The sequence below is a fragment of the Phytophthora parasitica genome, assembly GCF_000247585.1.
Source record: "Phytophthora parasitica INRA-310 unplaced genomic scaffold supercont2.14, whole genome shotgun sequence".
NCBI classification, from domain to species: Eukaryota; Oomycota; class Peronosporomycetes; order Peronosporales; family Peronosporaceae; genus Phytophthora; species Phytophthora nicotianae.
The window spans coordinates 787,873-809,449 of NW_008649000.1; the positions used below are offsets into that span (position 1 = coordinate 787,873).

General features: G+C 50.5%; 8 protein-coding genes across 13 annotated transcripts; 3 read left to right on the top strand and 5 right to left on the bottom strand.

Moving 5' to 3' along the window:
* Positions 1–4,355: 4,355 nt before the first annotated feature.
* PPTG_08605 (hypothetical protein) lies at positions 4,356–4,754 on the bottom strand (the record flags this gene model as incomplete). The annotated part of the gene is made up of 1 exon (XM_008902726.1): positions 4,356–4,754. The coding sequence occupies one exon, from the start codon at positions 4,752–4,754 to the stop codon at positions 4,356–4,358; it is 399 nt and encodes a 132-aa protein (XP_008900974.1).
* A 190-nt stretch (positions 4,755–4,944) lies between these two features.
* PPTG_22276 (hypothetical protein) lies at positions 4,945–7,554 on the bottom strand (the record flags this gene model as incomplete). The annotated part of the gene is made up of 2 exons (XM_008902859.1): positions 4,945–5,313; positions 6,889–7,554. 2 exons carry the CDS (start codon positions 7,552–7,554, stop codon positions 5,089–5,091), a joined length of 891 nt encoding a protein of 296 aa, XP_008901107.1. The 3' UTR covers positions 4,945–5,088.
* Positions 7,555–9,575: 2,021 nt separating this feature from the next.
* Positions 9,576–11,207, top strand: PPTG_08608 (hypothetical protein; the record flags this gene model as incomplete). Its single annotated transcript, XM_008902727.1, has 1 exon — positions 9,576–11,207. The coding sequence occupies one exon, from the start codon at positions 9,576–9,578 to the stop codon at positions 11,205–11,207; it is 1,632 nt and encodes a 543-aa protein (XP_008900975.1).
* A 331-nt stretch (positions 11,208–11,538) lies between these two features.
* Positions 11,539–13,600, top strand: PPTG_22277 (hypothetical protein; the record flags this gene model as incomplete). Its single annotated transcript, XM_008902860.1, has 2 exons — positions 11,539–12,694; positions 12,864–13,600. 2 exons carry the CDS (start codon positions 11,539–11,541, stop codon positions 13,598–13,600), a joined length of 1,893 nt encoding a protein of 630 aa, XP_008901108.1.
* Positions 12,772–15,961, bottom strand: PPTG_08611 (hypothetical protein). 6 transcript variants are annotated; one of them, XM_008902728.1, is made up of 6 exons: positions 15,753–15,961; positions 15,507–15,648; positions 15,341–15,434; positions 14,753–15,280; positions 14,510–14,678; positions 12,772–14,439 (listed from the first exon to the last, which is right to left on the bottom strand). In XM_008902728.1, the coding sequence occupies exons 1-6, from the start codon at positions 15,829–15,831 to the stop codon at positions 13,736–13,738; spliced, it is 1,716 nt and encodes a 571-aa protein (XP_008900976.1). In that variant the 5' UTR covers positions 15,832–15,961; the 3' UTR covers positions 12,772–13,735. The 6 variants fall into 6 exon arrangements, with proteins under 6 accessions (XP_008900976.1, XP_008900981.1, XP_008900978.1 ...); XM_008902733.1 differs by having other exon boundaries at positions 15,713–15,961; XM_008902730.1 differs by having other exon boundaries at positions 14,753–15,434.
* A 1,105-nt stretch (positions 15,962–17,066) lies between these two features.
* On the bottom strand, positions 17,067–17,162 carry PPTG_22278 (hypothetical protein; the record flags this gene model as incomplete). Its single annotated transcript, XM_008902861.1, has 1 exon — positions 17,067–17,162. The coding sequence occupies one exon, from the start codon at positions 17,160–17,162 to the stop codon at positions 17,067–17,069; it is 96 nt and encodes a 31-aa protein (XP_008901109.1).
* An 857-nt stretch (positions 17,163–18,019) lies between these two features.
* PPTG_08612 (hypothetical protein) lies at positions 18,020–19,371 on the top strand. The gene has a single exon (XM_008902734.1). It carries the CDS (start codon positions 18,292–18,294, stop codon positions 19,087–19,089), a length of 798 nt encoding a protein of 265 aa, XP_008900982.1. The 5' UTR covers positions 18,020–18,291; the 3' UTR covers positions 19,090–19,371.
* A 25-nt stretch (positions 19,372–19,396) lies between these two features.
* PPTG_08613 (CAMK/CDPK protein kinase) lies at positions 19,397–21,229 on the bottom strand (the record flags this gene model as incomplete). The annotated part of the gene is made up of 1 exon (XM_008902735.1): positions 19,397–21,229. One exon carries the CDS (start codon positions 21,227–21,229, stop codon positions 19,397–19,399), a length of 1,833 nt encoding a protein of 610 aa, XP_008900983.1.
* Positions 21,230–21,577: the final 348 nt, after the last annotated feature.

Here is a 21,577-nt window from a genome sequence, read left to right on the forward strand (position 1 = left end):
CCATCCTATGATGTCCTTTCTATCCCCTCTGTAGCCTGGTCGCGTGGTACTAGCCGTGGGTACAAATCAGATGATGTGTCATCAGTGGATCGTGTCCTTGTCGGTCGATCGTGTACCCAAATGATTGCACCATGTCGATCCACTCCGATGATTGCGTAATCTTCACCGATGATGACGTAATCATTGACGCACCGTCGTCGACCATGAGTCTCAGGGCTGGATCGGGTCGCTTCCCATCAATCAGTTTTCTTATTCGTGAAAGCCAACTGGTGCTTCACCACACAGGTGTTGTCGACTCAGGTGTAGAAATTCCACGACAGTCGTGCATGTGAAACCTGCGTAAAACTTCGTCAATGCAGCTTGCTTGACTGAAGAACACCAGTTTCTGCTCTCGATCAACTGTAACTTCAACTCCAAGAAGATACTTAACGGGTCCCACCAACTCGAAACTTGAGGCTAATTTTCAGGCAATTTCTTCACAGTACTTCTTCTCGCCCATCAGAAGTAAGTCATCGACGTAGACAGTGAGGAGCATCACTATCTCCCCCTTCTCGTGGAGAGCGTAGAGACCATGGTCACTTTCCAGTCGCACAAATCCGAGGGCTACTAAGTGTCGATGCAGCGTCTTGTTCCAGACATGTGGAGCTTGCTTAAGACCATAAAGAGACTTAATCAACTGACAAATTTTCTGGTTTCCTGGAAAACCACTGCCTTGAGGGAGCTCCATGAAGACCAACTCGGACAACTTGCCATGTAGAAAAGCTGTTTTCGCGTCATACTGCAAAATTTCCCAACCTCGTTGTACCGCAAAGTAAATCGCCACTCGGATCGTGTCGAAACGGATGACCGGCGCAAAAGTCTCATTGTAGTTCACACCGAATTTCTGTTTGAAGCCGTGAATGACGAGTCGAGCGTTAAATCGCTTCACAAAACCAAGCTCGTCCTTCTTCACTGCAAATACCCACTTGTTCGTTATCACCACAGCTTTCCCAGCTTTAGCTCTGATGACCACCTGCCACACACCATGTTGCCGCAACGAATCCAGCTCCTCTTCCATTGCCGCTTGCCAATGAGCTGCATATTTGGAACGAATAGCTTGTTTGTACGTCGCCGGTATCGGTACATCACGTGAGTGCAGCTGATGAGTTTTAGGCTGTTTAAGTGAGCACAGTAGAGCTTTAACCAACTTGTTCGTATAGTGCACTTCACAATTGTCCAGCGGAGAGCTCCGCTTTCTTTTTCGACCGGAACTCGAGACAGGATGTCTTCCGACTGTATCACTTTCACCTGAAGTAGTGTCTTGAGAAACCGGTACTGCTACAGAGCGACTGGAATTCACAAGAACGTCTTGATCTTTTCCGATAGAGGGCTGTGGTGCCTGCAAAACTTGGTCAGTTGTCGCAGGCTGTACTAACACACTCTCGTTGACAGCATCTAACTTAACCACGTCATCAATCTGCATCAGCGTAGGAACTAGAGATGCTCGAGAGGGAAGGCCATGATCTCCATGCTGATATGCATTTGCCAACAGTAACTCCACGCACGAACGACCAACAGTGTAGTCTTCTGCAAACACCAAATTTCCACCTCGATGAGCTGATACTGCTCCAGTCGATAAATCCAGAACTTTGTAGCCGTGAGTCTTTGGAGAATAACCAATCAGGATGGAAGTACCCACTCTTGAAGACAACTTCTTCTTCTTTGAGCGCGATCCACTGGCAATATGGTAGTAACAGATACTCCCCCAAGTTCTCGGGCACGATACGTCAGGTTTTTCACCACTTAGTTTCTCATGTGGAGTCATACCACTCAGCACTCGCGTTGCTGCCACATTCAGTGTATACACCACGTGAAGTGCTGCTTCTCCCCACAGTAACTCTAGCAAATTAGCCATATGCAAAAGAGCTCTAACCTTTGATAGAACGATGCCATTCGTTCGCTCGACGACGCCGTTTTCCTGTGGTGTGTATCCATTTATGGTACGTCATTCGAACTGTTTTTCCATGAATGCATGGTAGACACGCATGTGAACTGACAGGACCGCTCTTGTCGATCTTCAATCCGTTGACAACCTCCTTCTTCGTCATTTCCGAGATCGTAGCTTCACTCGCATGCGCAAACCGCATGTGCCATATGGTCAAAGGTAAATTTTTCTTGGGTTTCATAATTGCACTGTACACGACTGGCGGCTTCTGACGTGACGACCACAAGCGATATAATCCATTGACCTTGATAAACCGAATTCGCATGCCAAGCTTGTCCACGAGGCAAGTTGACTGGTCGCCGGGCATTGAAACGAAGTACTTTAGATTCGTCTGCATGTAGTCTTGGGAGATCAAATTGGCTGGAGCGTCAGGGACGTAGTAGACGTCTGTGAGAAGACGTTTCTCAGGACGCTTTGCCAGCTCATTCTCTACAGTCAACTCCACTGTTCCAATTTGATTGAGACTCACTAAGTTTCCACTAGCGCACGACATTACCGGACCATCACTTATCGTCGTAATATCCACAAAGCAGGAGAGATCGTTACAGATGTTAACTGTGGCAGCACTATCAAGACACCATTCCAACACATCTTCACGCGGCTTCCGCTGAGTTTCAGTAGTCGATGCCATAAACGACGACGGACCGGACTTAGCTTGACCGCCAGTCTTCTGCTTACTCTCAGGGCTTTGAGCGTCACCCTTGTTGCTGCGCTTCCTGCACTCTTTATGCCAGTGTCCAAACTTACCACTATTCGAACAGGGGCGGCGTTGCTTTGCTTCCTGAAGCGAATAGCGACGACCACGTTGGTTTCGATTGTTATTGTGACGTTGAGATCCTCTATTGCCGGGATGCTGTGCGCCTGACAACTGAAATACCGGGGCTCCAGCGGCAGCAGCGGCGCTTGACACCACTCGAGCTGCATCCAGTCGAAAGCCTCGCATTGTTTCTTCTTGTTCTCGTGCCAACAGTCGGCCGCGAACTTTACCGACTTCCAGCTCATCCCCCTTCATTCTTGCAGCCACCAACTCATTACTCAGATCTGGGAATACTTCGAGAGCATTTGTCAGAAGTAGGCGGGCCAGCTCCGCCTCGTCTATGGGGTGCCCCAAAGTCACCAAATCTTCTTGAAGTTTCATGATTGAGTCAATGTATGTGTCAACGCGCTCATCTTTTGCCAACTTCCGGACGAACATAGCCGCCTTAATCAGGATGTCATTCTTAGCAGCACTGCCGGCATTGTACTCCTTTTCCATCTCCTGGAACAGCATTACAGGATCACAGTTGACAAGTAGACGTCTGTACCGACCAGCAAGACGCGGTCCAAGCGAACTAGCGATGACGGCCTGGGCTTTGAGCCAACGCTCGCTCCAGTGCCGCTTCTTTGACGAGCTCCATGGGTCATCCAGTACCGTTTTCTCCGTAACCAGAGACCACAATTTCAGAACCTTTAGCTTCAACTCCACCATGGTACGCCACAGCTCGTAGTCATCAGCTCCAGTCAATTTGGGGATCTCCAAACCTGGAGTATCCCGTAGCTCGATTCTTCTCCTCTTGTGTTTCTTGGACGACTTCTTCTTCTTAGACAGTCTTCGTTTAGGACTCTTGCGTCTCTTCGAGCGTTCTTCCTTCGAATAAGAGCCACCAGAAGACTCTGAACCACCTGAGTCTGAGTCGGCACGGTCTGATCCTACCGATGGATCACTCGTAGATGACGATGAAGACTCTGACGATGACGATGATGATGATGAGTCATCACTGTCATCATGACCACCTGAACCACGGTCACTGGAGTGACTAGCGTCGTCATCAGAGCCAGCAGTCCTCGACCCTTCCCGGATACGAGATGTCGTCGCCCTGTTTGGGCTCATAACCTGTCGAATGTTAAGCATTTCGTAGCACAGAAAGAAGACTTAAACGCGGGATGGCGGGGCGAATGCCTCCGGGATCTTGGTTGGAGCTTGGCGAGGTAGATGAACTTTCGGAAGTGGCAAAGTCTCTCCTCGGCAAGCAGCGACCTCATTGATCCTACATACATTATAAATAACTACAGTACTGTTGGGATCCTTCAACTATGTAACTGAGGACGTTGGCAAAAGACACCAGAGAGAGAATCTCCGACAAGATATTAATTAGTCTGGGCCACACTGAGCGTAAACCCCGTTTTTCTTTGCGGCAGGCTCATTAGACAGACCCGCACGCCTGCCGGCTCGTAACGAAGCTGTGAGCTCGACCCCACTCCTAGCGCGTAACAGGTTTCCCCCCCCCCCCGTCCGCTCTAGACCATAAGCGACATCCCCATTCAGCTCGTCACTATCGTCTGGGCAAGACTCTCGGAATCGGCTCCTTCGCCAAAGTAAAGCGTGCGTTTGTCATCTCTTTTGCAATTTTTTTGCCGTTTGTCCGTTTGTGTAGTAGCTTTGCCACTTCGACGCTGCCAAGGAAATCTGACACATTTCACCACTAACACGTAGTGGCCAAACATGTGAACCTTCGGAGCGCAAACTGAGCTCTGAATATCTCGCTATGAAGCGGTTGCACCAGCCCATACCAAGCTTTTGCGTTGGCTTGGTATCCTGTTCATGTTGAGGTGGAGTTTCGTCTTGTCGAAGTATTTCTTGGGCCTGCGCGATGACGTCGTCGCGTGACACGCGCTGTCCTGCACTCTGCTGCTCTAGCACCCACTGCACAAGCTGCGTCTCGTGCTCCACCGAAAGCAGCGGCTTGGGACCGCGTCGACGCATGACGGAGACACCATCAGTACGCTGCATAATGATCGAAACTACGATGTGATCGTAAAAATCGTGACTTGATATTGTGATATTTATCTGATATTTCCATAATTGTAAATCCGTTGTAAATCTGATGTAAATTACAACTAATTGCAAAATGTGGCATAAATTCCCCAAACTACTGGAATTGAAAGGAAAAAAAAACAAGAAGAAAAATAAGCACGTGAACATTTAAATTTCTTTAGCTACGACACTATCGAGGATACAAGTATCCACGCGTTGAATCTACTCGAAGTACGAGGGTGATCTGGTGCGATTTTCAAACACTCATCCGTTCATACATGTATAAGTGTAGAACTCCTACAGTTGAAACTCAGAAATTGTAGTTGCGCTTCTTGTACTCCAGCACTCGACGCAGCAGCCAGCCGTCCGTGTCTCTCACCGTTGACGAAGTAGTCGCGTCCATGAGACACGGCTTGAAATTGGCTGGCTTAGCCTCTTGGTAGAAATCGGGGAGAGCGAAGCCGTGGCCCATTTCGTGAGACACAATTTCTAGTTCCTCGTCGTCAAGGTGCTCGAGCATGTTGTCGAGGTCCACCTGCTGGCCCCAGTAGTTGCCCAGGCCGCCGCCAATGCCCTGCGTAGGCCACAGCGAGACATCGAACGGTTCGGTCTCACACCCACTGGACTCCGACCACCCGTTGAGGAATTCGTCCACCGCACGGTAGCATTTGTGCGGACACTGAGGCGATCCCTTCTCATCGAGGTCGCCAATGTAGATCTTGCCCAGCGAGTCATCATCCCAGTCAAGGATCGAAGCGTCTTTCGCTGCGAAGCCGACGACTTTGACCTTGATCTCGTCGAACGGCCAGCAGTCGTAGCCGATCAGCCAGCGGTTCCACGCAGCATGTTGGCGAGCCAACATCGGCTCAAGCTTCGCTGCAACCTCCTTGGTGAGCTTGGTGGTACTGCTGTCCCAGCGGACGCAGTAGTTGATGGTACCATTGTTGGCCACGAGGTCATCGATGATCCAATTGTTATACGTCGTTGCGTCGTGCTTGAGACGGTTATCCCAGATCCACTGGAGGTCTTCTGGAGATATGTACGTGTCGGGATCTCCGACGACGCACTCTCCAGGCTTGGACGTGATGGTTCCAAACGGGGCGTGAGACGCTTTTGCTGCTGCGTCACTTTGCGCGACGGCCAGTGCTGAAGCGATAGTGACCGCGGAGATTCTTGAACGAAGACTTGGTGTCATCTTGGACAATTGAAGAGTGAACGCCTATTTAGGGGCCGTGGCTGACTCAGTGGTGATCGCTCTTACATGATCGTTTTTACGTGAAAATAGTCATGATGAGTATTATGGCAACAATACGAATCCTTGGAGATTGTGTTCTCGTGGCACAAACGTTATGGATTAACAGCAGGGACAACTGCGCTGAGGATGCTTGATGTTTGTCAAGTCGTAGTTTCCAATGCAAAAGGGCACATCACAGTGGTATATGTTTTCTTGCTTGGACAGCAACCAGCAACTCATGGAGTCGGACTGAGGTGCACCATCGATTGGGGGCATTGTGGACGTGAAAGCTTGGCTGATGCTGAGCTTCTATCCCGGCAGAATTATTGTTTGGCTCAAACCACCTTCATTGCACAGTGCACAGATCGATTTACTCTTGTTCTTCGGCAACGATGTGCTCCGATGTCACTTGCAATAACTACATAGTACTCGTCGTTATCGACGACCTGTCGTGCATTTTGACAAGGATCCAAACGCTTCAATAATACTAGAAACAGACCCCGCTGCGCTTCCGCTGATTTAAAACACTGACGTACAATCGGCAAATGTCTGATAAACATCCATCCAAGTTATTTTGTGAACGACCAACATGAATCTAGAACATTGCTAGCAACATTCTCTTCTCTACAATACCATAGATTTGTAGGAAACCTAAAAGTCGTAGTTGTGCTTCTTGCTCTCCAGCACGCGACGCAGCAGCCAGCCGTCAGTGTCCCTCACCGTCGAAGAGGTCATGGCATCCATGAGACAAGGTTTGAAGTTATCAGGCTTGGGCTGCTGGTAGAAATCCGGGAGGCCAAAGCCGTGGCCCATTTCGTGCGATACAATCTCGAGTTCGTCGTCATCGAGGTGCTGCAACATGTCGTCGAGGTCCACCTGCTGGCCCCAGTACGTTCCCCAGCCACCACCAAGACCCTGCGTCGGCCACAGGGAGACATCGAATGGCTTGCCATCACATCCACTCGACTCCGACCACTTGCCAGAGTAGCTATCAGCACCACGATAGCAGTTCTCGGGGCACTGCGGAGAACCCTTATCGTCCAGGTCACCGACGTAAACCTTACCGAGCGAGTCGTCATTCCAACCCAGCACAGACTTGTCCTTGACGGCAATACCCACGACGTTGACCTTGATCTCGTTGTACGGCCAGCAGTCATACCCGATAAGCCAGCGGTTCCACGCAGCGTGCTGGCGGGTCAACATGGGCTGGAGCTTGGCCGCAATTTCCTTGGTCAATTTCTTGTTACTGTCCCAGCGGATGCAGTAATTGATGGAACCTTTGTTCTTGACGAGGTGGTCCATGATCCAGTTGTTGTATGGCTCCACGTCGCTCTTCATTCGGTTGTTCCAGATCCACGTAAGGTCTTCAGCGGAGATATACGTGTTGGGGTTGCCGACAACGCACTCGCCAGGCTTGGACGTGATAGTTCCGAACGGTGCGTGCGAGGCGCTGCTGTTGGTTGACGCGGCCTCAGTAGGCGCGGTAGCCAATGTGGTTGCGAGAATGACCGCGGAGAAGCTCGACAGAAGACTTGGTGCCATGGTGGACAATTGAATAATGAGGAACACTAGCAAGTGTCACCTCAATGACGAGTTTGTCATGTGTGATCCGGTTTGTGCGGCGTCGAGTTCTGCTTCAGCTCCATACGGTGAAACTCGACATCAAGGTTTGGAGCACTCCTTACACTTCATTGTTCCAACAACAGAACGACTTACTTCCATCTGCGAGGTCCCCTTGTCCATGTGGCCACTCCAGGCGGCGTGGAAGTCATTTGCTGTTTGAAGTGTAGTTACGCATCTTACGAATGCAGTTATCGGGTAACAGCAGGAGCGACCGCGTGGTCAGGCCATTCAGATACTTCACTGAAGTACAATTTTACGTGATGTAGCATCTTCCCAAATAAGCGGTAATACATTGATGTGAGGGTACTGCCGCGATAATCGTATTCCTGCTTCGAAGGTGCACATTCATCGAGTTCCGTTAGGCAGATGCAATGCTAGTCTTCAATACTTAGTACTTTGAAGTAATTAACTGTGATATATTTCTTTTCTAAAAAAAAGACTACGTTTCTCATTGTTCTTGCCCTCTCATTCAATATGGCTTTGAAAATTCTACATGTATGATTAAGAGTCGGCTTTTAGTGTAGCAATGCTGCATACTGATGTCTCAAAATGTTGGAACGCATCTGGCCAAGGCCCGAAGACACAACAACTGAAGACATCCTCGAGAACGTGAGCAGCCTACCAAAACCGACAGTGCACAGATCCAGCGCAGCGCTGCCAGTCCCACAACTTTCGATAGACGACCCCCTGGCGTACTCACGCACGGGGTCTATGCGTGAGCATATATCTGCTGCTTTTGCGGAACAAACGAGTCATGCATCGTTGAGGTTTGACGGTCGTTTTGTATTGTGCACGAGGGTCATCTCGGTTTTTAATTTAAAAGTGCTACTTGTAGTGTATTCGCATGAGGCGTCTATCGTGTACCTGAAGGTACATCACTGATAGGTTTTCGGACAAGCACTACGGCGCGAAACTGTACTTTGTGTCAGTACTTCACTGTCATCACATCAAGACCGGTGTGGCATCGGATTTATTGCTCAATTATTCACGTTAGAGGCCATCGCGTCTCATTTGGCTCATCTTCTCCAGTTGCTTTAAGGACAAAGCATTCCTTAGTAAGAAGCACTAGCGATGACAATATGCTCTTAAGCTACCGCGAGGTCATTACGCTGTTGGGCTCACGCAACTTGCGTACATGTCCACCCCTCGCATGGTAAACATAAAATTTCTCATTTTCAGGGCATCCCTCTTTCGACTCTATCCTGTGGCGATACCCGACGTCTTCGCTTGCTGAAGGGTGTTGAGAGTGATCTTGTGTTTGTGTTTGTGATGACTCGATAGAGCCACAAAAGCTGTCGTCCCAACGTCCCAGTCTCAGAGAAAGATTTGCTGGATGAAAACCCTGACTCACACAAAAAGCGTCGGCACGTGGTGTAATAGCATGTGCTGTTTTGTAAAGAAGGAGTCTTGCACAACGGTCGTCGACAGCCTATCCTACATAGCCATCGTTCGCCTCGCGGATACAGGGCGGCAAACCCAAGAGTGCCGACCACGTAATATTTGTATGCTGCTACAGACGTCTTTTAGGTTAGAATGCAGGTGTAGTCGTCACGACTGTCGTGATCTACGAACTTCAGCGCCACTGTGGCGGATGGGTGTGAATTTGACAACAGCGTGGGTAGGGAACGTGTACACGTATTCACTAAAAACGAAAGTATGTTCAAACAAATTCGCGTATACCCCATCCCGAGCGTGTACGCACAGTAGAGGAGTGATCGTGGGTTACCGGTAACAAAACGTACGCGAAGCAGTGCGAGACTTTTATAGTCTGTATCAACAGTGATATCCAGTACTGTGGGCACTTTTACATACCGAGGTTTTCTGCTTTCACCGTTCGGCCAAAGGTGCACAACATCGATCGGATCTCTCCATGTGATGTGGTCTTCGTTCGTCTACTGGGACTACACCGGGTCATTATCGCTTCTTCGCCAATTCTTACGATGCCACCAATTCGGTTGTCTGCTGTGGTCGTCGCGGCTTCCTTGGTTACAACGCCCCTTGCAATTGATTTTGGTGGCGAGAATGATGTCGCGCAAACCGCTGGTACCGTTGCCCCTGGAGGCGAGACGCAAGCTTCGTCTTTCACTCCTGGGGCCGGGGGCTTTGAGAACTTCGGAGACACCAATCAGTGGGTGCAGACGGCGTCTTCAAACAACGTGATGACCACCAGTGGAAGTGGCTATCAGGGATGGTCTCAACCAGCGACAGGCTCTCCTTCTGTGTGGACTGGTGATAGCGAGAGCCAAGTCTGGAACCCAAGTGGGCAATCGAGTGGAATGGGAGGCCAAAGCTGGTCACCGTCGAATGGATTTGATGACCAGGACAACGGTCCTCCTGGAATGGATGTAAGTCTCGAATGCAGTGGTTCGGACGAGGATCTCTTCACCGGTAGTCTGGAATGCAGCGGATCGGATGAAGAAGAGACTTCTACACCAGCTACGCCTTCCGATACCTCGGAAACAACGCCCACGACTGCAGCCCCGTCTAGTGAGACTAGTGACCAAAGCTTGTCACCGTCGCCACCATCGACTTCTTCATCGGATACGGCCGTCTCGCAAGCGGGCGAATACGAAAACTCTGCTCCAGAGACGACATCTTCTTTGAGAACGGAGCCAACGACGGCTTCCAGTAGTTTCGGTGAAGAAGGAGACTCGTTGCAGACACAGTTCACTTCAACAGCTTCATCCTCCAACATACCGACATCTTCATCCAGTACAACAGGTCAGCAAGAGGAACTGCCTGCAGCTCAAACATCCAGTAACACTAGCAGTAGCGGACACGCCACGTTCGGAACCATCAAGTCCAAATCCGGCGAGTGCGTTGTCAGCGATCCAGACACGTATATTTCTGCCGAAGACCTTACGTGGATCTGGAACAACCGGATGAAGAGCGAGGTGGAGCCGTACAATAACTGGATCATGGACCATCTTGTGGCCAATAAAGGTACAATCAACTACTGCATCCGCTGGGATAGCAGCACCACCAAGCTCACCAAAGAGATTGCCCAGAAGCTCCAGCCTATGTTGACGCGTCAACACGCTGCGTGGAACCGCTGGTTGATCGGCTACGACTGCTGGCCGTTCGACGAGATCAAGGTGAACATTGTGGGCTTTGCTGCGAAGACAGCCTCGGACTTGGGATGGTCGGATAGCTCGATGGGAAAGCTCTACATTGGCGACCTGGACAAGGACGGCGCCCCTCAATGTCCCGAGAACTGCTATCGATCGGTGGATGGATCACCCGGAGGATGGTCGGAGTCCAGTGGGTGCGAAGGCAAACCTTTTGATATCTCGCTATGGCCCAAACAAGGCCTGGGTGGTGGCTGGGGAACCTACTGGGGTCAGCAGGTGAACCTTGACGATATGCTGGAGCACCTTGACGACGACGAACTCGAGATTGTCTCGCACGAAATGGGTCACGGTTTTGGCCTCCCGGATTTCTACCAGCAGCCCAAGCCTGATAACTTCAAGCCTTGCCTCATGGACGCCATGACCTCTTCGAGCGTGAGGGGCACTGACGGCTGGCTGCTGCGTCGAGTACTGGAGTACAAGAAGCGCAACTACAATTTCTGAGTTTTCAACTGTAGGAGTTCTACACTTATACATGTATGAACGGATGAGTGTTTGAAAATCGCACCAGATCACCCTCGTACTTCGAGTAGATCCAACGCGTGTATACTTGTATCCACGATAGTGTCGTAGCTAAAGAAATTTAAATGTTCGCGTGCTTATTTTTCTTCTTTTTTTTCCTTTCAATTCCAGTAGTTTGGGGAATTTATGCCACATTTTGCAATTAGTTGTAATTTACATCAGATTTACAACGGATTTACAATTATGGAAATATCAGATAAATATCACAATATCAAGTCACGATTTTTACGATCACATCGTAGTTTCGATCATTATGCAGCGTACTGATGGTGTCTCCGTCATGCGTCGACGCGGTCCCAAGCCGCTGCTTTCGGTGGAGCACGAGACGCAGCTTGTGCAGTGGGTGCTAGCGCAGCAGAGTGCAGGACAGCGCATGTCACGCGACGACGTCATCGCGCAGGCCCAAGAAATACTTCGACAAGACGAAACTCCACCTCAACACGAACAGGATACCAAACCAACGCAAAAGCTTGGTATGGGCTGGTGCAACCGCTTCATAGCGAGATATCCAGAGCTCAGTTTGCGCTCCGGAGGCTCACAGCAAGCAGTTCCTGCTACAAACGAGGAATCTATTGCAAAAAATGCGATAAGCGAGTCTATTGTGCCTGGTGCAGCACATGAAGAGGGAAAATTTAAGACACTCGAAGCTGCAAAGCAGCCCGATACCATACGAGATGCAGATGGTCCTACCAAGACCAGGAAATACAATAGGAAGCATATGGAGGCGGCCGTCGAGATGTATCTAGCAGGGAGACCAATGAGCGAGGTGACACAGCGCTTCCCACTGCTGCATCAACGAACCATTCGTCGTCGGGTGTTGCGTGTACAACGAGGAGAAGTTGATAAGAGAAGAGGGCCGAGACCACTCCTAGAAGGAGAACCAGAACAAGAATTGGTAAACTGGATTCTGGACATGCAAAGTCGAGGCACAAAAGTCACTAAGAAGGACATTCTAGCCCGAGCGAACGAGCACTATCGCGCGTTAACTGGAAAAACTGGTGAGAAACTCAAGGACGGATGGCTACGTAGATTTAAAGAGAGACATCCCGTGTTATCCGGTCGAGCACCAGCCGCCCAACAAGAAGACTCGGGCACAGAGGATGAAAAGTTTTCATCTAATGGGGATAACGAGTCGCCTAGTAGCTCACCGTCTAAGGAAGTTATTGAGAAGAAGCGTGAGTCTCAACACAAGCGCGAGATACTAAGAGAAGCTGAAGATTCTGCATCACCAAAGAGACTAAAGACAGAGGAAGTGGTCTCGAGTGACACAACTCGACGTGGTTCCATCTTGCCAGAGCGACGACAGAGTGATAAAGAAGAAAGCATTGCAAAGCTTGACGCTATCATGGAGTCCAATAAGCGACTGGAGGCCATGCAGCGTCAACAACTCGAGATGCTCCAACAACTTTGTGCATCAAACAATTTTATGTCGTCTATTACTATGGCCAAACGGGACTAAAAACACAATTCAGTCACCAATTTTAGCCCATCGGTTTGCTAGTAAAGATCCTGGTGTCATGAAGAGTAATCTACTACTACTTGAATGTATTTTACTGCGTTTGTGTCTATCTAACGCAGCTACTCTACCAACAAGCTGTTCCCGTGTGTGTGGCGAGTATGAGCAATGTTTTGTGTACAACAACGCCGAGTATTGCGCGCCACTGTGCGCTCCAGGCCGATGCAACGACAATGAGACGTGCATCTTACGAGGTGTGGTGCCCTGTACAAGCGATCCATGCATACCCCAAGCTGTCTGCGAACCTAAACAATCCGTCATTAACATGACCACCTCGACAGCATGTAAACTCAACTGCCAACTCATAAGCTCCCCAGTCTGCGGCTCCGACAACGTATCCTATGCAAACTCGTGCTTTCTCAAGGAAGCTCGATGTTCTACTGGCAACTCGGATCTCCACGTAGTGTCTCGTGGTCTTTGTGAAAGTGAAAAAGCTCTCAACGCACAGTATAACCCACCAGTACCACGTCCCAGTACGAGCGATTGCTTGGACACAAGCACGTGTGCGGATGTACTAGATCCGGTCTGTACGAGTGCAGGCACAATGCAGAACTTGTGCTACTTCAGACGACAGCAACGCTGCAACCAGAACACAATGCTGATCCGTTCCGGATCATGCGAAGACACCAATGTGATGCCGCTATGTCCAGCTACTTGCACGCAAACGTACAGTCCAGTTTGCGCTTCCAACGGCCAGCTATACGGGAACGAGTGTCTATTCCGTCAAGCCAAATGTGCACGTCGCGACCTGCTTGCAGTCAACATCGAGCCTCGAGTGCTGTCAGAATGTAACGAGTAACAAGAGATAACGTGATTCAGTCCTGGAATTTTTTAATCTGGTCCGCGTTCTTCGTGTCAACCTACAAAACATGCAGCCAAAAGGTGACAGTGTAGCACTAGCTCGTTGGTTCGTACGTATCTCAAGGTCACACGTTCACTGGGCGCCCTGGACGTGTGCGTTGTGCTGGTGCAAGTGCACCGAGTTCATGTTCCCATCACCGAAGCGCGGGTCGTGGTTGGCCAGCGGCCGGATACCCGAGAGCGTTTTGAGCTCCGTAATGATGCGAGCGCAGAGATTCATGTACGTGAACGCATTGCCGTCCAGACGCTGGAAGTCCAGGAGGTAGATGTGTTGCTGTACCTTGTACAACTGCAGGCCGATCTTGATACGTTGCATCTGTTGTTGCAGTTTGGCCTCCTCTGGGTTCATGACGGCGCCTCCGTTGGGGTCTCCTGTGGGCGATTGCCATCGACACTTTACGCGGTATGGCGCCACCACTTTCCACTCAAAGTGGAGCACAAAGAGCGCCTTGTACACCTCCGACATGACGTGAGCCGGCTCCTTCTTGGACTGAATACCCAGGTACCATCGTCGTCGCTTGGGCGTAGGAGCTGCGCCTCCGTGACCGTCTTCAAAGCCAGGCATTCCGCTGCCTCCTGTTGACATTCTTGGCGCTTGTCCTGGAATATTTATCCCGCGACCACCGAAATTCCGGGGATCTGGTAGCGCTGACGACGGCGTGATCAATGGCGAGGCTGCCATGGGAAGAGGTCCCCGTCCAGGCAGTAGCAGCGTGCTAGGCTCGGGTGTTGAGAACGTCTTGGGTTTGTTATTCACCGTCCGCACATCACGCAGCTCTGCATACAAAAACACAAATTCGTTAGCTCAACACAGTCACAAATGCACAAATCCGGACTAAAAATGCACCATCGATTCGGATCTTGGCGTTCTTGTGGTCTAAAATCAGCTCGTAGGCCACTCGAAGCGGATGGTTCTCTCGCCTCGTGAGCAGCGCTACCAGCTGGTCATGTCCGATATTTGCGGCGTAGTTCAGTGCCAAGCACTGCGACAGACACTCGTCGTCAATCTTGAAAGTCTGCAATGTTAAAAAAAATACAGCAATTAATCCAAACGTCAAATATTTATAAAGAAATAATAGGAAAAAAATACCTGGTTCTCCACAATTTCAGGAGGATGTTGCAGGTACGGCGGGAGGTCGATCTGGAACCAGGGATGCTGTCGGATCTCCGGGATCGTGATACGCTTCATGGGGTCCACCACGAGCATGCGCGGGATGAGGTCGCGCGCCATCTCGGACAAGTGGCTGGGCAGCGAGTACATCCCGCCACGGATCTTCTTGAACAGGTTGGGGATGCTCTCGTCATCGAACGGTAAGCTGCCACACAGCAGCGCGTACAGAATGACGCCACAGGACCACACATCCACCTCAGGACCAGCGTACAGACTGCCAGAGATCACCTCGGGCGCTGCGTAGTTGGGTGAGCCACACGACGTGCGCAGAAAATCTCCGTCCTCCATGCTGTTGGACAGTCCAAAGTCTGCGATCTTGATATTATTGTCGGCATCCAGCAGCAAGTTCTCGGGCTTCAAGTCTCGGTGTACAATACGGTGGAAATGGCAATACTCCACTCCCGAGATGATCTGGTGGAAAAAATGTCGCGCTTCTTCCGGTGCCAACTACAAAAATAATAAATAAAAACCTGAAAAAATAATGAAAAAAATATTTAACCAACGTACCCGGCCTTTAGACACGATATAGTCGAAGAGTTCGCCGCCTGCAATGTACTCGAGCACCATGAAAATGTCCGTAGGCGTGTCGATCACCTCGTATCTATTAAAAAAATGGCAAAACACCGTTAACTTCATCGCAAGAAAATGTAGCACGAGGAGGGGGCTGACGTACAGGCGGATAATGTGTGGATGGCGCATCTTGCGCAGTAGTGTGATCTCGCGTCGCACCTTTTCGCTCATGTCGAGACTGCGGATCTTGTTGCGGTTAAGAATCTTGATGGCCACTTTGTGGCCTGTGATGTCATGCTCGGCCACTACGTGTCAGTGGTGAAATGTGTCAGATTTTCTTGCCAGCGTCGAAGTGACAAAGTTACCTACACAAACGGCAAAAAATGGCAAAAGAGATGACAAAACGCACGCTTTACTTTGCCGAAGGAGCCGATCCCGAGAGTCTTGCCCAGGCGATAGTGGCCCAGCTGAATGGGGATGTCGCTCATGGTCTAGAGCGGACGGGGGGAAACCTGTTACGCGCTAGGAGTGGGGTCGAGCTCACAGCTTCGTTACGTGCCGGCAGGCGTGCGGGTCTGTCTAATGAGTCTGCCGCAAAGAAAAACGGGGTTACGCTCAGTGTGGCCCACACCAATAAATATCGGGAGAGAAGGTACAAATGCGTAATCTGTAGGTTTATTAAAAAACACCTTTTTGGTAAGCTCTAAAGTACGAATCCTTCGACGTTGCCACGCAGACTTAGATCAGCAAAGTGGCTCTCATGTGTCAAGAGTTTATGTAGACAGTTCCCGTTGCATTTGCTCGAGCTTGTTTCCCGTTAAAAGGAAGCTTCCAGGTTGTACTTCCAAGTACTTTTACGTGTGTTGAGCGACCTTGAGAAACCACACAAAGTCGCTAACGCTGTGTAACCATTCATTCGATCTTCGCAACACGTCGAAATTAATACTGCATTCGATTGACAGCGTATCTGTCCCATGTTGCTGCGTTGACCGCCAGCGTGTTTGTCCATGTTCGTGCATTGATCAACGTCTTGGCGATAAGCGAGCGTAGCGAATTTCGCCACGCCAACAAACAAATCGATATGTTGGTCGCTCAGCTTGGAAAAAGCATGTCCTTTGCTGGACAGTAAGGTAGCGTGGGCCTCGCTATCAAAGCTCACTGGCAATACGTTCTTCTGGAGATTCTGCAGGGAGTACATGCACACAGTGCATCATGTACATCTTCGGTGGCCACTATGTACAGAGCAACTGATCTCCCGTGAGAGGCTTGGACTCATTATAGAAATCTCAACACCATCTCAGCACCACACATGTTGGCTTTAAGCGGGATAATGCGTCCCGCTAGACACTAACGCCAGGTTCCGCTTCGATGGCAGAGGCGTCACTACAAATAATTGCACCGTGTTACAGGATTCGTGGAACTTATAGATGACAAAGATTATTTGGTGGCAAATGACGAGATCGCATACCATTGCTACACATGACGATCTGCCTGCAGTGCTGCGAACAAAACAAAACTAACAGTTGCGGTTCAAGCAATTGCCGCAATCTTGGAGCTTACAGCAAAGCACTTGTTTCGTATACACATTACAGCCCTGGATAAAATCCATTAGTTCTTGGATACAGGGCGTCACCTGTCCTCAGCTGTCAGCAGTCGTCTCATGACCTACGTCGCATGGCGAGGAGGACGAGAAGATTGGCTTTGTGTGCCTGGTTTCATGCATTCACGCGCCAGAAAGTGGCAAGTTGTCCTCGTTGTCTTTGGCTGGAAATGCCCGTAGGTTCGCTTCGACTTTGACAGTCCCAACACTTCGCGCCATTGAACTAGAATCTGGTGTACCAGATTCTTTAGAAAAAGAACCTGTCGAATGTATACCTAGTAATAGTACTCGGCGACGAGCTGCACCAGCGAAAAACGTACGACTCCGATCTCTCTCCCGTGTACATGTATCGCGATCTTTGGTACTTCAACTCTATGCGTACGCCCTCGAGACTCGACCTTCGAGTACCCTGTCTTCGGCCTCATCTTGATTCCGCGCAGAACAACGATGGCGATCGTCCCCGCACCAACAGAGACGGCACCAACGGCAAGTGGACCGTCACTTTGACGTTCGAAATGGGCAGTGCTGATCGCCGCGGGGGAGCTTTTAGCAAATCGAGCTCCGCGTGTTTCTGCTGGTAAAAGCTTCGCTGAATGTCTTGAATCAAGATAAGTTGAAGACTTAAAAACAAAAAAAAACTTAGAGTTATCTTTGCGGCGATGGCGATTCGCAGGCTGCGACTTGCAGCGTGAGGCTCGCACAGCCGTTGCAAGCGTACGGTACACATCTTGCTCCTCGTGCCGCGCAAACTCGCCGCAAGTGCAATACACCGTCGATCGACGCTTTTAATTCAGAGAAAAGACCAACAAAACCACATCGGCAACAGACAGCCACTCACCACTAATCCATTCGCAGGCCTGCATTTTAGGCTTGCGTGCTTGGCTCCATCGAAGTCAAGCTAAATTTGTTTCGAGAGGCCTCTGCCCAAGTGATGGCTATCAAACCGACGGTTTTGTGCCGTTTCGGGCACCGCAAAGGTTACTCCGTCTAATCAGAAAACAAGTTTAGGGTTTCATTATAGGAGGTCGCCTCTTTATGGAAGAATCGATTGCAGCACAACACATTCTCGAAGTAATATCGCCGGGGATAAGATACAGCAGGTCTGGGCTGCCCGGTCTGCGCCGGCGGTCTGACTTGCAAAAACAAGTCAGGTGTTGCCTTTCTGCGAGCGTCGTGCGCTCGCCTGCTTTTCCCAGACACAGCTCGCCACCAGGTTCCCACTCGACTCCATTCTCCATTCCTCGCAGTGGCTGTGAATCGCGTGAGGCAGTCGCCAGCCATTGCTTCGTCATATTCTCAAGTGGCTAACCACTCAGCAACACCACACTCGCAACGAAATCAGATACAAATGAGTCTCAAGAGACCGCAGCATTCCATGGACGAGTTGGAGACCAGCAGTGCGTCTTCGTCCTCACCTGTACGCGCTTCTAGAACCAAGAGCAAGAGCCGTCGCAGCCGCCGCACGCTGCACAAATCCGACTCGTGCTCTTCCACATCATCGTCCGAGGCCTCGCTACCTCTGGCGTCGGCTCCGCGCACTGTTGAGATCATGTGGGGCGGCCGCACAACACCGGGCTTCACGCTCAAGCGCAAACGCACAGGCGCTATTCTGGTCAGCACCGTGACGCGGGAGACGCAAGTTGCTACAACACTCAAGGTCGGCAGCGAGCTCCGACTCGTAGGTGGCTTCCCTGTCAACCGTCTCACACTACAGGACGTTAAGAAGGTCATGCTCATGGCTCCCAAGCCCGTAAGTCTCGTGTTCGTGAACGCAGACGACGTGGTCATCGGAAACGTGGATAGCGGTATCGATACCGAAGAGCTCACGGCCGAGAGGAAGCTCTCGTCCGCTTCGTCGTCCGCAGACCGATCGCTGGCGTCTACAACACTCTCCAGTGCCAGTTTGCGACGCAGCATGAGTATGGACATGAACAACCTCAAGGAGGAACACGCCGCGGAAAGCGATAGCGACATCTCCACCAACTCAGCGCCGGCATTCTACAGCACGCCGTCCGAGAGCAACAAGTCCAAGAAGCGCAAAGTCTCCAAGCTTCAAGTGGCTTTGGATCGAGTCAACCAGCTGTTGAACCGCCCGGTGCGCCAGGCTGGCCTACACATCGCCGCCGGCAAGAGCATCGTCGTGTAGATATCTCTCTCCACATGTCTACAGTTTTCGTCATTCTTCTTCAACCACATGCCCAATCAAGTTCTTCAACCAAGTTCTTCAACATCTTCATCCCGATAGACGGAGAAAGCAGCAACAAGATGAAGCAGAGAGCAGCACGCGAGTCATTTGGAAGCTCCGCAAAGGTCTGCTGCTCTGCTCGCCCCCTTATACGCAGAAAATGCCATGTATTTATATCAGCAGTCGATGCTAAGAGAAAAATACATCACTGAAAATTTGTCCACGTGCTCAAAACAGAAGCCTCATTTCTAAATTTCTAGTTATTAGCTCAGATTCTGAGTCGACGAGGGAAATGAGTGTACGCGCCTGCAGGAATGCGCAGCATGTGTTTGAAATCTTCCTTGTCAATAGCGCCTCTGCCCGATCGATCAGTGTACTGGAAGCAGCGGTCCAGGTCGTTCCGGAACGAGTGCAAGTGTTTCCCGCTTTCCTGGAATGGCGTCAGCTCGGCCACGTCTTCGAGCGTCAGCAGACCGTCCTTATCCTCGTCCACCATGTCGAAAACCTGGTTCGCACAGTCTGCAAAATCATCGGGGTGTTGGCTTTGAAGCTGCGCCCAATCTAGCAACGCAGCACAGAACTCGTCGCGAGATAACAAACCATTGCCGTCCAGATCTAGATTGCGCAGGAAGCCCTTTGCTTCGCCTCTAGTAAGGCGATAACCACCTGCAGCCACGTACGCTGCAAACTCCTCGAGCCCTACTCTCTCACTGCCATCACGTGAAACTTCACTGAACAGTACCAGCGCGTCTTGCTTTAACGCAAGAGGCAGCAGCCGAGTAACCTCGTTAAGAACAGCACGTTGCAGACTGTTGAGCGAACGGTACAGTTGTAGCCTTTGTACCAGTGTACCGTTTAGTGGTGGCCCTGAAATACCCTTCGTAGCCTCTTTAGCAGCAGCCGAAGCTGTCGTTAACGCTTCAGCAGACAAAGGAGCACTCGGAGCAAGCCATGGATGTTTGAGTGCTTGTTCTGCGGTCAACCGTTTAGACACATCGCGTTCCAACAATTGGCTCACTAATTCCTTCGCTTCGTCTGAAATACCAGTCCATGGCGGGCTTTCCAGATCAATCTCCTCGTGTAGAATACGTTCATCCAGGAGCGGTCCAGACTCGAACGGGAAGCGTCCACTCAACAGACGATACAAAATCACCCCACAACTCCAGAGATCCGACGGGTAACCGTACTTGTGCTTGAGCACTTCGGGTGCTGTGTACAGTGGAGTACCGTGAACATCGTGTAAGAACTGGCCTTCATCCAGGAAAGCTGCTCCGCCGAAGTCAGTCAATTTGAGTGGACTGTCGTCTTTGGTGTCCGCGAACAAGAAGTTCTCGAGCTTGAGATCTCGGTGTAGAATGCGTAGTAAATGACACTGCCATACCACGTGGAGGATGTCTCTCATGTACATCTTTGTTCGCTCTTCTTGCTTGGGGTTAGCCGTTAGATCCAGCTCCTTCTCTCCGGATAACCTGGACGATGCATCTCCACCGACACAACGCTCCATTACTAAATACACACTTGTATCATCTTCATACGCTCCGAAGAAGTGTACGACGTTCAGCGTTCCACCTAATAACACCATCATGCGTCCTTCTTGTTTCAACGCTGCGTAGTCCTTGCGACTCACGACACGAGACTTCGGTACGATCTTCACTGCCAGATCCAATTGCAATTCACTACCACGTGTCTCTTGTTTCATTGGAAGAACGCAATACACTTCTCCAAATGCTCCTTCGCCCAGTTTGTTTCCAAGCGTGTACTTGGCATGAAAATTCCGGGGTAAATTGAACTCCAGTTCCTCTGGCTTCGTGAAGAAGCTTGCTGCTTCGAGCGCAACTTGCTGCAGCTTTGGGAAGGGCGCTAATTTGTCCATGTACCCTCTCCAGCTCCTGCGGATACTGCCATAATTGAGCCCCAATGGCTTTCGAGACGCTGAAGTTTGGCTGTGGTTATTCACGAACGTCGAGGCTCCAGGCGTCACGGCTGCGTCTGCTTGTTGCTGTGGAGGATGTTGATCCGGTACTGCCATAAAGAAGCGGGATCTGTTGCTAGAGATGTTGATACGCTTCGAGCGACGCAAAGTAGAAGGTATCGCCTTCATTTTCTAGACGATTGCGTGAGTTCTAGAGCGCGGATGACGACGCAACAAGCATGTACAGATGAACAGAATAGAGACTAATACGTCGGTATGTAGTAGATCGAGCGGCAATGCCTGGAGGTGGTGAGCACTGCTGGCTAGCAGCCTGCTATTCGTAGCGCTCGTCGGCCTGGCCGTTTCGGAGAATCTCGATGACGCAAACGAGCCATGTCTCTGCCAACGGAGTGTACCATACTTTTGGTACGTGGTTAACAGGATCATGATACGCATCAAAGGCAACGTGGTCCGTGAATGAGCTGGCGACCGAAGACGTCAAGGAAATGTTGGATAGATAGACAGCACTAGAGACCG